The sequence below is a fragment of the Amblyomma mixtum genome, chromosome 6 (genome assembly GCF_055824585.1).
Source record: "Amblyomma mixtum isolate Tamu chromosome 6, ASM5582458v1, whole genome shotgun sequence".
In the NCBI taxonomy this organism is placed as follows: domain Eukaryota; kingdom Metazoa; phylum Arthropoda; class Arachnida; order Ixodida; family Ixodidae; genus Amblyomma; species Amblyomma mixtum.
Genome location: NC_143017.1, coordinates 41,773,172 through 41,787,888, shown reverse-complemented (window position 1 = coordinate 41,787,888; position 14,717 = coordinate 41,773,172). Strand labels below are relative to the sequence as shown.

The 14,717-nt window shown below is 47.1% G+C and overlaps 1 protein-coding gene across 1 annotated transcript; it reads right to left on the bottom strand.

The window, feature by feature from the left end:
• Positions 1 to 8,238: 8,238 nt before the first annotated feature.
• On the bottom strand, positions 8,239 to 13,970 carry LOC149338826 (uncharacterized). Its single transcript, XM_089550810.1, has 2 exons — positions 13,091 to 13,970; positions 8,239 to 8,357 (listed from the first exon to the last, which is right to left on the bottom strand). The coding sequence occupies exons 1-2, from the start codon at positions 13,968 to 13,970 to the stop codon at positions 8,239 to 8,241; spliced, it is 999 nt and encodes a 332-aa protein (XP_089406936.1).
• Between the last annotated feature and the right edge of the window lie 747 nt (positions 13,971 to 14,717).

Sequence of the window (14,717 nt, the reverse complement as noted above, 5' to 3'; positions counted from 1 at the left end):
CAAGGTGAAAAAAGTTTTTAAGTTTTCCAAAATGCTAAAGCGTTTTGCTTGAGAGTCCACTATATGTAACTAAAATCTAAGGGCAGAGGTACATGTACCTCTACCTCTTAGATTTTAGTTGCATATAGTGGACTCTGAAGCAAAAGGCTTTAAAATTTTGGTAAAATTAAAACATTTACACTTGAAAATGCTTTATCGAACCCAAAAATGGCAGCGAATAATCTGGAAAGTGCGAGATTTCTATCAGTATAAACGTTTTATTGCAGAGGTCAAATGTATCAAGTGCAGCTGAAACAGGAAAGAGAGTACATGAAGGACCACTGCAATACACCTTAACAATCTCTTCTGGGGCGCTTGAATACCCTCACTTTATGTGGATTGTAGAAGGAAGGTGAGACTATCGGAACTTCTCTAAATTAAATTTATTTGCAATAGGAACATCAACCTAGTATAAAATGGGGCACGCGGGACAGGTTTCGCAAGAACAAAATGTCATTGGGTATTTGGGAATAGAAGATGACGAGGGGCATACTTTTGAATGTACTATGCTGACTGGCCCCCACTGTTCATGGCGGTCTCGCGTGGCCAGACGTCAGGCTGTTTTGCCGAGACCGTATATTCTGTTCTCTTTAAGAGCAGAGCAGAAAGCACTAAAATGTCTACCGCAGTAGATGCCTAGGGTGGAGCCCTTCGTAGACCTTAAAGAGTTTTAAAGCTACAATGTTGATCCCATTTAACTCGCATTGTTTTGCAACAAGTTTGTGAAGTCCGTTAGTAAAGAAAGAAAAAGGGAGAAATCAAATGGCGGTGGTCACTAAATGTTCAAAGATGCCCACTTGAAAGCAGAACCAGTGCCACGATGACAGAACAGCAAGACACAGCAAGCGCCGAGACCCAACTTAAATTTTCATTCAGGGCAGCGAAATAGGTAGGAATAATATTTGCCTTTTGTTATGAAAAACTGCTATCTTCCGACAACTGAATTTCTGCTCTTGGCAGTGTCTTTAAAACTGGAAGAGCTGACCGTAAAAATATACAAAAGAGCTGCTTAATTGGACGGCCAACGAACACAGGCAACGGCAATATGAGTCATGACCAAAAAACGTTCTTACTGTTCTATATCTGCGTTGATATTATTCTGTTTTGTAGCTTTCGAATCGCAGTATGTGTTGTGTGTCACTCATGGTTTATCAGTGTTTCCGGTAGCACTCTGGATGTCTTATGTTCTATAATTTTTCAAGCAGAATATTAAACTAAGCAAGAAGAATTTGCAATCCCCGTTCACAAGAATATTGCCACTGAAGGTGTTCGCGCATGTAATTTGGCTCGAATTGTTTATCACGGAAAATTCCGCTGAATGCTGGTCCTGGTCGTACGTGTTAGAGCTTTTTTAACACAATGGTGCTCTATAAAATTTCACTCGAGAACAGCCTGCATTCTTGGTGCTGACTGCGACTAACTTTGCGTTCGAGGACGACCTCCCTCGTTATTGTCGCACTTCATATCATGGCGTGCTACAAGATTTGGTACCGATTGTTCATTGTCTCTGCTCCTTGTCGCTTACACGCATGGAGGCAGCCCACACATACTCAGCAGCCGCTGACGGCAGTCACATATCGTTTATGTACGCCTCCCGCCTGCTGTCTGCGCCGACGGTGGCTTGCCGCCGTACGCCACCTCTCCTAGCGATGTAGTACGAGTATGGTTTGGTTTGTTTTATGGGGTTCAACGTCCCAAAGCGACTCAGGCTATGAGGGACGCCGTAGTGGAGGGCTCCGGAAATTTCTACCACCTGGCTTTCTTTAACGTGCACTGACATCGCACAGTACACAGACCTCTAGAATTTCGCCTCCATCGAAATTCGACCTCCGCGGCCGGAATCGAACCCGTATCTTTCGGGTGAGCAGCCCAGCACCATAGCCACTGAGCCACCGCGGCGGCTCGATGTAGTAAGAGTGCTGCCCTATGCTTAATAGGACTGAGAAAATTAGCTCCATTTCGGCAATCAGCAATAGTGGCCCGCGTCTGAGCATTACACTTGTGCAAGTCAGGATGGTTAGAGAAAAACGCGACAATTAAATCTGTCTTCGGTATTTGTCGTTATGAAATTTCACCGTCTTCGTTACGAAATTTCACCAAAGTTTGCAAGATATAGAGCGTGTTACGCTGATTTAATAACAAGATTTTACTTTAGACTAGCTGGTATTGCTCCTATGTAATTACAATTAACATCCTTATGAAATCATCGCCAGAAATTATGGAGAAAGTGCACAGGTTTCCTATATTAGCATGTTTATGAAGCCCTGTTATGTGCAATAAAACTATTAGATCTGCTTTTAGATGGCCAGTAATCACGGAATTAAAACTTTAACCCTTTCATACATGTTTTTATTAAGACGTTGTCTACAAAAACAACTTTCAAACTTTCAAACGGCAGGGTTATGCACTTCAAAATGTCTCACGATTAAACCCAAACAATCTGGACTATTGCATTCTCACTCATTATAAAATGCCGAAGCAATGAGTGGTATAAACCGCAGAAAAAATGAAAGCAGTGAAAAATCAAACCTAATGTTTAATCCATTGTTTTCCTCGTTTAAACCTTCCTATCTTTTTCTTCTCGTCGAGAAAATTGCTGCTCAGAAAGATAGGGAAGGTATAAATTTCGGATCTCTGCCCTTCGCGAAAACCGCTGAATTCGCGATGCGCTACTGCCATCGGATCGGGATTCGCTTACAATTGTTTTGTACTTTGCTAGGCTCACCTATTCATCCTTACTGCAGATATTATAGAGAATGCACACATCAAAGGGAAAGGTCTCGTTGCTGCTTCACGATGTGTCGCCAGCGCTAAGCAAAAAAAAAACAAGTTTCATATGATTGCATACGTCGCTAATGCGAAATTTGAGCGCAGCTCATCACACGCCATCTGCCACCGTTTGAAGGTGACGTTTGATGCTTAGAGCAACCCTCCGCAATCTTGTTTAGGCAGCCAACTTCCCGTTGTCCATCCCTCTGCTCTCGGTCTGCCACTACCTGCCAACACGTCACCTGTCATCTGCCTACACATGCCACCTGTAAGATGACGCGTTAGGACAACTACGCCTACTGTGCTGACGTTGACGACTATGATGCGGAAGGCCTTACACGACCACCGCCACAGTGCTATCACCAAGAACCTGCGCTTGTATCAATTCGCAAAATGGGGCGCTATGGAGCAATGTCAGACTTTCATTGCATTCAGAGTAGAGTCTTTCGAGCGAGCTCTGTCAAACAAAAACAACTGTTTCTCAGATCCCATAAGTCGACGCGCTTCGAACTTTGGTGGTTAGTAATGTGGGCCTTGAGGGCAATTATTGCCACATGCGTGCAATGAGAACTGCTTTGTTTTCGCAACGTGGTAAGGCGGGGAAATTGTCGCTACGTTCAATGTAAACGCTAATCTCGCGTGACCCTTAAGACCGTTACTACCACCGCTGGCTGCTTTGTCATGTCCAAAAATATTGTGTTTACAAATCCCATTCGCAAATTCTTGCGTTATTCTGCACGGAGCGTCAGAACAAAAGCTTCCAAAATAGAAGCTACTTATGCTGCGTAGCGTCCTCGTTCTTGCAATAAGCAAGGTGAACACATCTCTTAAGAAAGCACTCCTCGCTGTGCTCACTAAAGACTGTACGCTAGAATGGTTCTACGGCAATGGCTCCACAGAAAGGTTCCATGGTAGAATGCAGGGCTGCCAGACAAAAGCTAAGGTATAACCGATGTCCGTGTGAAGTGATGAGGCAAATATGCGGGCGATCGTATGTATAAATGCGACAATGATCTGTAGTGTTAGTATTGATAACTGGAACATTATTCTGATGGGTTACGTCACGAGACAGGGACACATTTTCATGCGATAGCATTTCAGGTCTTGATCTCCAAACTAGCCGGCGTCCGTCCATGCAAGAAAAAACCAGGTGGCCGCCTGTTACGGTAAGGTGCTAGCAATCTGCCCACCGACATGGTAGGTGGCAATTAAATTAATTCAAACATATTCAGTGCAGTTGTTACCTACCCAATGTGCTACTACGCATTAGCTTATTGTTAGAGAGGTAGCCTCCAGAACAACTATCAGTGCATAGATTAGCCTTACGGGAGCTAGGAAAGAGCAGCCTGGCTCTTTCCCTGCTTTGTACTCGTAACGACAAGGAATATTAAAAATAATTCTAGACCGTCGTTCATTTGTTCCGTTTTGATCTACTGCCTTAGCACGTACAATTTGCTGTGCATTTTCTGCTTGGAGATACCATTCCTTGAACGTGCCACTTATTTACGCGTACGCAGATGTGTTCAAATTTGCTTTCTTGCCTCGCGTAGTTGCTAACTGGAATGCTCTGCTTGGCGATGCACGCTCACTGCAATCAGAACAATTTTGTTCATGTCTGTAAATCTGATTATACTGTTTTTATACTCTTAACTATTGATTATGCTATTTCTGTGTTTTTTCTCCACCACTACTGCAATAGCCCGACGGGACTGCAGTACATGTAACTAAACAAGTAAAATAAATAAACATGTCTTGCGGTCTGTGCACCGGAATATACAAAATATGTGGTAAACGTAACAAGTTCCCTTTTCCTTACATTTTGGCACAGTACAGAACGCAGGGGCATGGTGAATGGACAACGTGCAACGAGTCGGCCGACTGCGATGTCACCATGAACTACGGCCGCAATGAGACGTTGACAAGTGGATACCTAAGGCTGACCCACCGCCTGACCCAACACCGAGAAGTCCAAGTCGACCTGAGATCAGTTCCCGCAGAATTTAGCCACAACCGCGCCAAGCTGCTTTGGGTTCGCGGCTGCAACAGTAATGGATGCGGAAAAGAGATTGCAGTCCTAGTGAACACGTACAGGCAAGGTTCGACATCTTCCTTTTACAGCATGCATGAAGCATATTTTTGCCACCCTCCTAATATCAGTATAGAATATGTTAATGATGTGAGCGAAGCTGATGACGAGATACGTCCACACGTTAGTTAAGTACATGTGTCGAATTACAAGCTGCTGTGGCGCCATTCATCAAGAACTTACTCTGCTGTCGAGCAAAGGCTCACCAAATACTAGTCCGGCGACAGCGCAACTATTTCAGCGCTGGCGATATACTATTATGCCGTAATAAGGATAATGCAGTAATAAGGAGTAGGTGTATTCTCTTCACGGCACAGGTTTAAAAATGAGCAGGCAATCACGCGATGGGAGGATGGGAGGAAACCAATCTGCGTCAGCAGCATGGGTTGTAGACTGGACTTCTGCTAGATTTCGTCTTTTAATTTCATTTATGCATTGATTTTCGTTTCGCTGCTGCGTGGTCTTCTGGTGAGCAGAGGCTTCTCGAGGGTGGAGGCGCATAGCCCGCTATTCGGTGATGCTTCGGCAGTATGGAGGTGGGCGAGTGGAGCTCATAGTTGGGAGATGTTTTTTCCACGAAAACCCAAAGGCCCCGGGTCGCAGAAGAGCCGGTGTCGGTGTCGGCGTTGCCGTCGGCTGGACAGAAAATCCGGAATGGTCGAAAAGGTGGCCGTTACAAGATACTCACATAGATGGCGCCAGCGACACCAGCAGTGCCCCGCAGACCCCTGACCTTCGATCTGGTTGCTAGTGAGTCATGCTACCGCAACGCCACGCAGGCAGGTTCGTACGGTTCGGTTAAAGTGGGGCTTTATATGCGTGCCGCATGGCCTTTCATATAGTGATCGTGAGTGTGAAAGAAGGAACAGTGTCCGAGCCTGCGTGGGCACGAGGAACCGCTGTCCCCTCATAGCCCTTAAGGCAGAGCTCAAGTGACTCCCAAATTTTATTTCTCTGTGCCCGGAGGTACGTCTGGCGGAGGGAGCTCCGCAGAAGGCACTGTCCGGCTGGAAAGGGGCCCGACTTCTTCGAATCTGTTAGGAGTGCTGGGGATCGATGCTTCACTTAGAGATGCAAACCACTGCATTTTCGCCGAAAAAGGACTGTATGAGTGCAGCAGTGCGCTATTCCTAAGAAGAATTTTAGAGGTATCACAGAGTTACCATAACCCAGCACTCTTCCGCCATCACTTCCTGTGTTTTCGTCTGATTTCTGATTTTGGTGACGGTAATGGTACTAAAATACCCGCAAGGCTCATTGCAGTGACCTCGCAGGGCGTGGTGCCTTCTCATGTAAGACAAGGCGAGCATCGGCCTCTTTCAAAGCTGCGTTCAAAATAGTGCAGAAGGCAATCAAAGTGAAGTAGTACATAGATTTCAAAACCACCAGAAGCGAACTGTTACTATGCCATGGATTGGGACAAAAATACACGAGTAACCAAAACAGTATCCGCAGTCAGGGGCCCTGACACACAATGCCACTACCATTACGTAGAGACCTAAGAGCCCGAACAGAGAGTTTGGGACTGAAATATACTCCGTATGCCTACCGAACCCATTACTGTAGAAGACGTAGAGAAAGATGTGGCATTAATTGATTGTATATGTAAAACGTCACGACTACAAGACTCCTGTGTATAAAATACCAGAGGAGGAATATAGTCAATCAAAAGGAATGCTGCCAAAAGCAGGTGATATAATCCAGCAAATTTCCTAATCTGATCCCTTTACGTCATTCCCTGCCGCTCCCAGCAAAGTTTTTATGTCTTTAAATTCATTCCACGATACATGGGAACGTTAGTTTTGTGCTTTTTGTATAATATGCCAGCGCCATTTACTCAGAATTACGAAAGATAACGTATTTTTAATATGTAGCAGACCGGTACTGATGTAGACCGCACCTCTCTGTCTGATGTATTTTAACCGAGGGGAAGACGTTGGATTTGCGAGTACGTGCGTTTTTCACTGATTTTTTCCGGCCTCCAGCGCTCTTTCCTCTTAACCAAGGAAGCTATACATTCTTCGAGGGCTGTACATGTCCTTAGAGTGCAGCATTACGGTGGCTGGATGTGTACTTTGCACACATTAGAAGTTCACTGCTTCTCCGCTTCCTGACGTCCCATTTGGCACTGTGGTCATAACTCCGGTGCAGTGGCGCATGTCACTTTCTACTCAATGCGGTCTTATAGGAAACTGCGAGAGCTCAAAGAAACTGCCTGAAATAATTTTTACAAACCGACCGCTTATTGAAATTCATGCAAAGAAATGTTTCATAATACCACCAGCGCAAAAGACGGCAACGAAGATTTGCGGAGGAAGAAGTGTGCGGCTCGTGCTCTCTCCTCCGCCGTTCTTGCTGACCACTGCGGTGCTTAAGTTTTCGGCTTTCGTTCTTCATTCGTCCGCAAGGCTACTTACTGAGTCGCAATATCCCGACTGCGGGATAGAGTTTTCGCAAACAACTCGTTCCTTAGAACGCCCTCCACCACGGCTAAAAAGCCGTAAGTTGCGAGTGATCTGGAGCTGAGCTTTATCGGAGGCATTTCGCACTCCACAAAACGAAATTACTGCTTCAGCGTGTCAGTATTTTTGAAGAAAGTAATTAAGGAAAATTTAGCCTGTGTACACCAAATGTGAATTGGGTAAGCGAGCACTTCGGTTTTCACTGCGGTTTCTGATTTTGGTGCCAGGCGCGGTTTTCAAGGTGGGCAGGTTTCCACGTGACAGAGTCAAGCGAGCTTCAGGTAAAGATCGCTAAAATCGGTAATAGAGGGGAGGGGGGGGGGGGTCATTATTGCTAAAGAACTAAAAAACCGCGCTTCCTCTAGCTTAATTTGAGTGTCTATCATAAGTATATCTGGAGTATATCATGAGTGTAGCCTCTTCAACCTTTTTGGAGTTTATGTTCTTAGCTTGTGATATTTCTGGCTGGTTTTCTTCTAATCCTTCACTGCACAGTTAAACGGTCTTAACTCTGTGTGATTCCAAACCTAGCGAACACTAAATTTTGGCCTGTGTGTACCTGCGAACAAAACATTTCTCGATGGCATAGATCTACTGACTTCCGAATTTCAGAGGACTTCAAAGAAAATCATTTATGTCTGCTTACATCTACGTGTAAGGGCATACTGAATCCAAGAAAAATAACAGCACTAAATCATGCAGCAACAGATCAAGCAAGATTTACCAGTCGCAAGCGCCTGCGTCGTTAATACGCTGACGTTCAGCGAAGAATAACCAACCGGTGAACAAAGAGTAACTGAATTTAATACTGGGTAAAAAAGACCTTACACAAAGGTTCGATGAGTGCAAGGTTAGTTTGGGACTAACGCTTTCTTGGTTGTCTCATCGCTCCCACGGTCTCAGCCGCCAGACAGCTTCCCTCTCGCCACTCGAGGGCTTCGGTGTTGAGCGACGCTTTCCAGGGACAGGCGGCTGGCGTGGCGCAGGGGGACGGGGGCACCCTCCTCGAAGGCCACAGACGGTCATAAATTAGTCCAAATGTTTCCGCAAAGAATCGGTCCTCGAGGTCGACGCACGGAAAACTGTGTTCTACGAAACATAACGTTCGCAACACATTCACGCCCGAAATGGCACTGGCATTGCACAGACACATTCACTTCAGTGCACGTTAAAGTGAATGTGCCTGTACAATGCCAGAGCCATTTCGGGCGGGAATGTGTTGCGAACGTCAGTGCACGTTAAAGAACCCCAGGTGGTCGAAATTTCCGGAGCCCTTCACTACGGCGTCTCTCATAGCCCCAGTCGCTTTGGGACGTTAAACCCCAATAAACCAACCAACCATTCACTTCACAAACTATATCAGATAGAGCAGTTGAATCGGACGACGCAGGGTTGCTCCTCCGGGAAAACGCACGGTGCACGACCTAACTCCCCCGTCACGCCCAGGAAAGGTCGCGTCAACGATTGCCATCTTACAGAGCTGTCTTAGGTGAAGAGATTCTTTGAGCAGCACAAGATCGCCTGACTGTAGACTCCCGGTGGGGTTCTTTTGGTGAAGCTGTGATATTTGAAATTTCTTCAAATGCTCATTCATCCACTGCCGGCAGAATCCGCGAAGGAGTCGAGCTCTGTTTGTGACCATTTGCCGTAGGGTCGCACCAGTAATGGCATTCAGTTCGACATGCGGAACATCTGACAGTCAGGTGAGCATCCTGCCGGTGAAAAACGAGGCTGGGCACAGTGGATGAGGTTCGTTCGCTTGGATGTGTACTTGCGTGAGTGGACTAGAGTTGAGGATGGCTTCCTCCTCTGTGAGCGTTGTGGTGAGCTGTTTGAAACTAAGACAGCTTGTTCCCAGCGTTTTCTTTAAGGTTTTATTTGTCAGGCCGACGAGTTGTTCGTAGATTCCGCCCCACCATGGCGTGCGTTCCACTATGAACTTCCACTCAACTCGGATTTTCGCGAAGTCGTTTTTGACTTCGTCACTTCTGATAATGCTCCAAAGAGTAACCAGGTCCTTGCTTGCCTTCTTAAAGGTAAGTGCATTATCACTGTAGACAGTATGAGGTATACCTCGTCGGACGATAAATCGGCGAAAAGCGAAAAGAAAGGAGAGTGTAGACATGTCACTCACCAATTCAAGGTGGAGAGCTCGGGTGACGCCACATGTGAACAAAGCGATGTGACACTTTGACGCACCGTTCCCCTTGATGAGTAAAGGACCGGAGAAGTCAACTCCAGCCACCTGAAACGGATGAGATTCTGATATTCTGTCCCTTGGAAGTGGTGCGCAGACCTCGTTGGCTGGTTGTGCGTGGTAGCGCTGACAGATAACGCAGTCCTTGAGTATTTTCTTTACCAGCTGCCATGCGCCGTTAAACCAGAATTATTCTCTGAGTTGAGTCAGAGTATTGCGATGCCTCCATGCAGCACTTGTCGGTGGAATTGTTCAGCAATAAGCTTGGACAAGTCACTGTGGTTAGGCAGAATGATAGGGCGCTTGCTGTCATAAGTCAGTTGGCTCGGTTGAAGCCTTCTGTGCACTATAAGAAGAGCGTGACTGTCGAGCTGTGACGACACATTCTTTAGCGGTAAGTCTGATGCGATTCTCCGGCTGTGCCGTACGCACTCTACTTCATTGGCAAATCTAGTGTCTTGATCATGAAGTATCCAGTATTCCTCTGTCCTATTCAGCTCCTCCGCTGTCAGTGGTCCGGATTCACTTCTTCCGCGCCTTGCTTTGGCGACAAATCGCAGCACCCAGGCGGCAACTCTAGTCAACCGTGAGAAGGAACTGACACGTTGTATTTCCGCCAATTCATCCTCAACCGGCGCAGTTGCGGCAGCGGTTAGTGCCTTCATTTCCCTTCTTCGCTTCAGCTCCGCGTCGGTGAATGTAGGCGCGATTCTGCCCTGAGGCCAGCGGCATTCCTCCATGCAGATCCATCGTGGACCCGTCCCCCAAAGCTCGTTCTTCGACAGCTTCTGTGCGGGTAGACCGCGAGTAAGGAGATCTGCAGGATTCTCCCTTCCTGGGCAATGCCTCCAAGCCAATTGTCCAGTCATTTTCTGAATATCGACCACGCGCTTGCGTACAAACTGCTGCCAGCAATCGGCGTTCCCGTAAATCTAATGTAATGCGATGGTTGCGTGTGTCCACAAATAGGCATTCTGGGGAGGTTCTTCTAACTGGTCGAGAACGTAGCGGCCCAATCGCCGCAGCCAGAAGGTATGCCATTAGCTCCAGTCTGGCTAGGGTAAGCTCCTTAATTGGAGCGACCTTAGATTTGCTAATTAGTATTGTCGTACTGCCATCCTCGCCATCTGTCGTCAGGTAGGCGACGGCTCCATAGGCGACTGGGCTCGCATCAGCAAAAATGTGCAGACTGGTCGCTCCATCTATGCCTGCCTTTGCCTTGTAGTATCGCGGCACTTTTACCTCCGGGACGTAAGACAGTTCGTCAACCCAGTTTGACCGCTCCGCTGCAATTCCTTCGGGCAAGGCTTCATCCCATTCGATATTCAGGCGCCAAAGCTGTTGAAATAGTACCTCCGCTCGTAAGATGAAAGGGGATAGCCACCCTAGGGGATCGTAAATCCGTGTGGTAGTTTGTAGGACGGATCGTTTGGTGGGTGCTTCTGTCGTGGAGATTCTATCGGAGTAGGGGCAGAATGTTAAAATGTCGGTACTTGGTTTCCACGTGAGTCCTAGCACCTTCAATACTCCTGATAGATAACCCAGCTGCTTGGCTCCCTTCGAGACTTGTTCAAATCTCTGACACAGCTGTTCACTACTCGATGCCCATTTGTGCACCTGCATCGAGGCCGCTCCGAAATTTTCGTTTGACTCATTGTACAGATTTAATGCGGCCTGGTCGTTTACGGCTCCCAGTAGTATGTCGTCGAGATAAAGGCTACGTTGCAGCCGATTTGCAGAGATCGGGAACTGTTGCTCTATGTTCTTTAAGTGATGTTGGAGAGTGGCAGAGAGCAAGAACGGACTGGCAGTTGTCCCAAATGGAACTCTTTTCATGCGCCGCGTCAGGATTTTTGGAATTGGGCCACCTAGCTCAGGCGTGGTTTCATACCACAAGAAACTTAGGGCATCTCTGTCCTCGGGTCTTACTGAGACTTGTAAGAACGCCTGCTCGATATCCGCTACAAGAGCTATTTTATGTCTGCGGAAGTTAAGTAACATGCCCACAAGGTCAGCCGTTAAATTTGGACCACTTTCCAGGTTGCCAATCAGAGATTTTGCTGATCTGTCGTGAGACGAGGCGTCAAACACAACACGCAGCTTGTGAACGTCGTGAATTAGAGCCTGATGCGGCATGTGATATACATTGTTTGTACCACTATCATTCGTTTCGACGGGTTCCATTATATTCAGTGCGCTGTTCTGACTTATAGCCGCTTCATAATCACTGGTAGAGCTTGAGATTTGAGTAGGCATCTTGTCAGCTGGTGTAGTCGTCTAAGAGCAACCTTTTCTTTATCCTCTAAAGCCGTAACAGGCTTCCTTGGAAGGGCTACCTCATAACGACCTTCCTTCAGCTGTACCGTGTCTTCCCACAACAGCAATTGTTTAATTCTTTTGCTCATTGTTGTTTATCCCAATAGATTCTAATGTCCAGAATTTTGTCAGTATGTCAGTTGTGCTTCTTTCTGTGACCGATGTTCACAGGGTGACCGTTTGCATGCAATGTGGCCCTTCGTCTATGCCTTGAACTGGTCCTTCAATGGTCGAACCAACAGCGGTTTCAATTGCTCTGTTTTATGTCGATCTTTGTGGATCGGCCGGCCGTTAGCTCTCAAATGTGATCGGATCCTATGAGAAGCCCGATATCTTTAGGCACTCCGCGGTTGCTAAAATCGGCTGGTTCATAGCCGAGCGTGCTTAGCCTGTCCGTCAGTGTCATGGGTGGTGTTGGGATATGCTAATCGCAGATATCTGTCTCCAGAGCCTCCTGTTCGCAAGTTTTCCCCTTCTTGGTTTTTACCTTCACCATTGCTCGCTTAAACAGTTTTTCTTCATGGTGACCGCCAAAGACACCGACGGTTAGCATTTCTTCTCCGAGAAATCTGCATCCTAGTCTTTTCGACGCTTCAGATATTATGTACGAGCGCTGGCTTTCCCGTCGAAAAGGACTCGCAGTTGCATCTAGGTGTTTTTGCCACCACAGTTCACTGTCGCCGTTTAAAGTAAGGTGGTTCTCATGGGAGCGAATTCGGATCCTGATGTCAGCGTTTCGAGGCTAGCCTGTGCGTTTGTGACTCAATTAGCTGCTTCTTTTCTGCGAGCCACCGAGTACGATGGGTCGCATGTTGCGGTAGCGTGTCTCTTCCCGCATTTCCTGCATTTTATGTACACATTACAATGTCTTGAACGATGCCCTTTTCGTGTACATTTAAAGCATCTTCCTGCCGACTGTAGAAGTTGCTTCTTTCTTCTATGCCTTTTTGTGCATCACATTCTTGCGTCGATGCTCCTCAGCCTTACAGAAAAAACAACTTTCCTTCGTTACATTTTGGTGCAAGGCTGCAGCGGTTGAAAAGGGCTTATTCAATTTTTTGGAAGACGGCTTCGTTTGATCTTTTCGGCTCTGTTTACAGCTTTTCGTTATATCCATACTCCTTAATGCCAACAGACTTTCTCGACTTTCCACTTCGATTCTCAGAAAGGAAATAAGGCGTGTAAAGGATGTCACAATACCATTTTCAGTTTCGTTCCAACTTTCCGAAGCGTCGTCGGTCGTTGAATCCTTGCTTTCGTCCAAGGCAGTTGTTGTTTCGATGACGCATTGACGGCTGTAGTCGAGAAGGATGTACGTTGGTAATGCTGGTTGCACGATTGGCATCAGAAGTGAGCTGTATGAATCCTGCTTTTGGCCCAGTGTCTCCAAGCCCTTGATGTGCGCAGTCAGCGTGTAGTACAGGCTGCGAAGTCCGCGTACGTCGTCCGAAGAGCGAACTGGTTGTACTTCGATTAGCTTCTTCATGTGCTCTTCAATCAGGAGCTCTTCGTTGCCGAAGCGCTTCTTGAGGAGCTCTACAGCATCGCTGTAGCATCGGGCGGTGGGTGGAAGTCCGGGGAGTGCAGCGGCAGCGTCGCCTGCGACCGAAGCCCTCAGGTAGTATAACTTCTCGACAGATGACAGTTCTTCGTTCTTGTCGACGACTTGTTCGAATACTTCCCAGAAGGGTTGCCAGTCGTGTCGTCGTCCGCTGAATCTCGTGAGCTCCAGCTTTGGCAGTTTGAACCTGATCTTCGAGGTCGTCTTTTTCTGGGCGCCGTTATTCTCGCGCTGAGTCGTTGGTGGAGATCCTGTCGGTGGATTTTCAGTGGAGGTACACTGTTGTAGCTTTGCCAAAACGGTCACGATGCGATCGTTGTATTCAAAAATCTGTTCGTAATACGTCTTGGCCTGTTCATCATCCAGTGACTCTTCGAATTGACTGTTTTCAGCCTCGAGCTCAGCATGGAGAGGCGTTATTCGAGCGTGCAAGACACTAGCATCGCTCTGCGTTAGCTGTTCTAGTCGCTCGAGGCATTCGTTGGAAAGTTTCTTTATTTGAGTGCGCAATACCTTGCGTTTTTTGCAGAGGTGCTCCATCGTTGAACCAGTATCGTTGGGAATCACCAGAAGTACTTGAGATAACCACAGGATAAGCAGACTTCATGCAGCAGCGTTGGGTAGACTACTTGTCAGTTGCGATGAAAGGCCGCAATAAGACGAATATCTACGGTTCGTTGTTCATAATCTCGTCTCTTCACTTCCCGTTCCCGGGTTTCGGCACCAAGTATATTTTTGTCGTTAATACGCTGACGTTCGGCGAAAAATAAGCAATGGGTGAACAAAGCGTAACTGAATTTAATACTGGGTAAAAGAGAGCTTACACAAAGTTTCGATGAGTGAAAGGTTCGTTTTGCGACTGACGCTTTCGTGGTCGTCTCGTCGCTCCCCCGGTCTCAGCCGCCAGACACCTTCACTCTCACCTCTCGAGAGCTCCGGGGTTGAGGGACCCTCTCCAGGGAGAGGCGACTGGCGTGGCGCAGTGGGACGAGGACACCCTCCTTGAAGGACGCAGACGCTCGTAAATTAGTCCAAGTGTTTCCGCAAAAGCGGGGAATCGGTCCTCGAGGTCGACGCACGGAAAACTGTGTTCTACGAAACATAACGTTCACAACAGCTTGCGTCTCGTAAATCTTGTCGGTTCTGGGGTTGCACGTATTAGCGTTGTTATTTTTCTTGGATTTAGAATGCACCAACTGCCCCAGAAAGAAGTTTTAATCAGGGACATATCTTGGTCGCATTTGATAATAAACAAGGCGCATGATAGCGAGATGAGGTAGTATAAGT

Coding starts and splice junctions, on each gene's coding strand:
- LOC149338826 (XM_089550810.1), bottom strand. CDS start 13,970: ATGGAGCACCTCTGCAAAAAACGCAAGGTATTGCGCACTCAAATAAAG. Junction 8,358..13,090: donor GACCGACGACGCTTCGGAAA/GTTGGAACGAAA, acceptor GCCTTCGAGGAG/GGTGCCCCCGTCCCCCTGCG.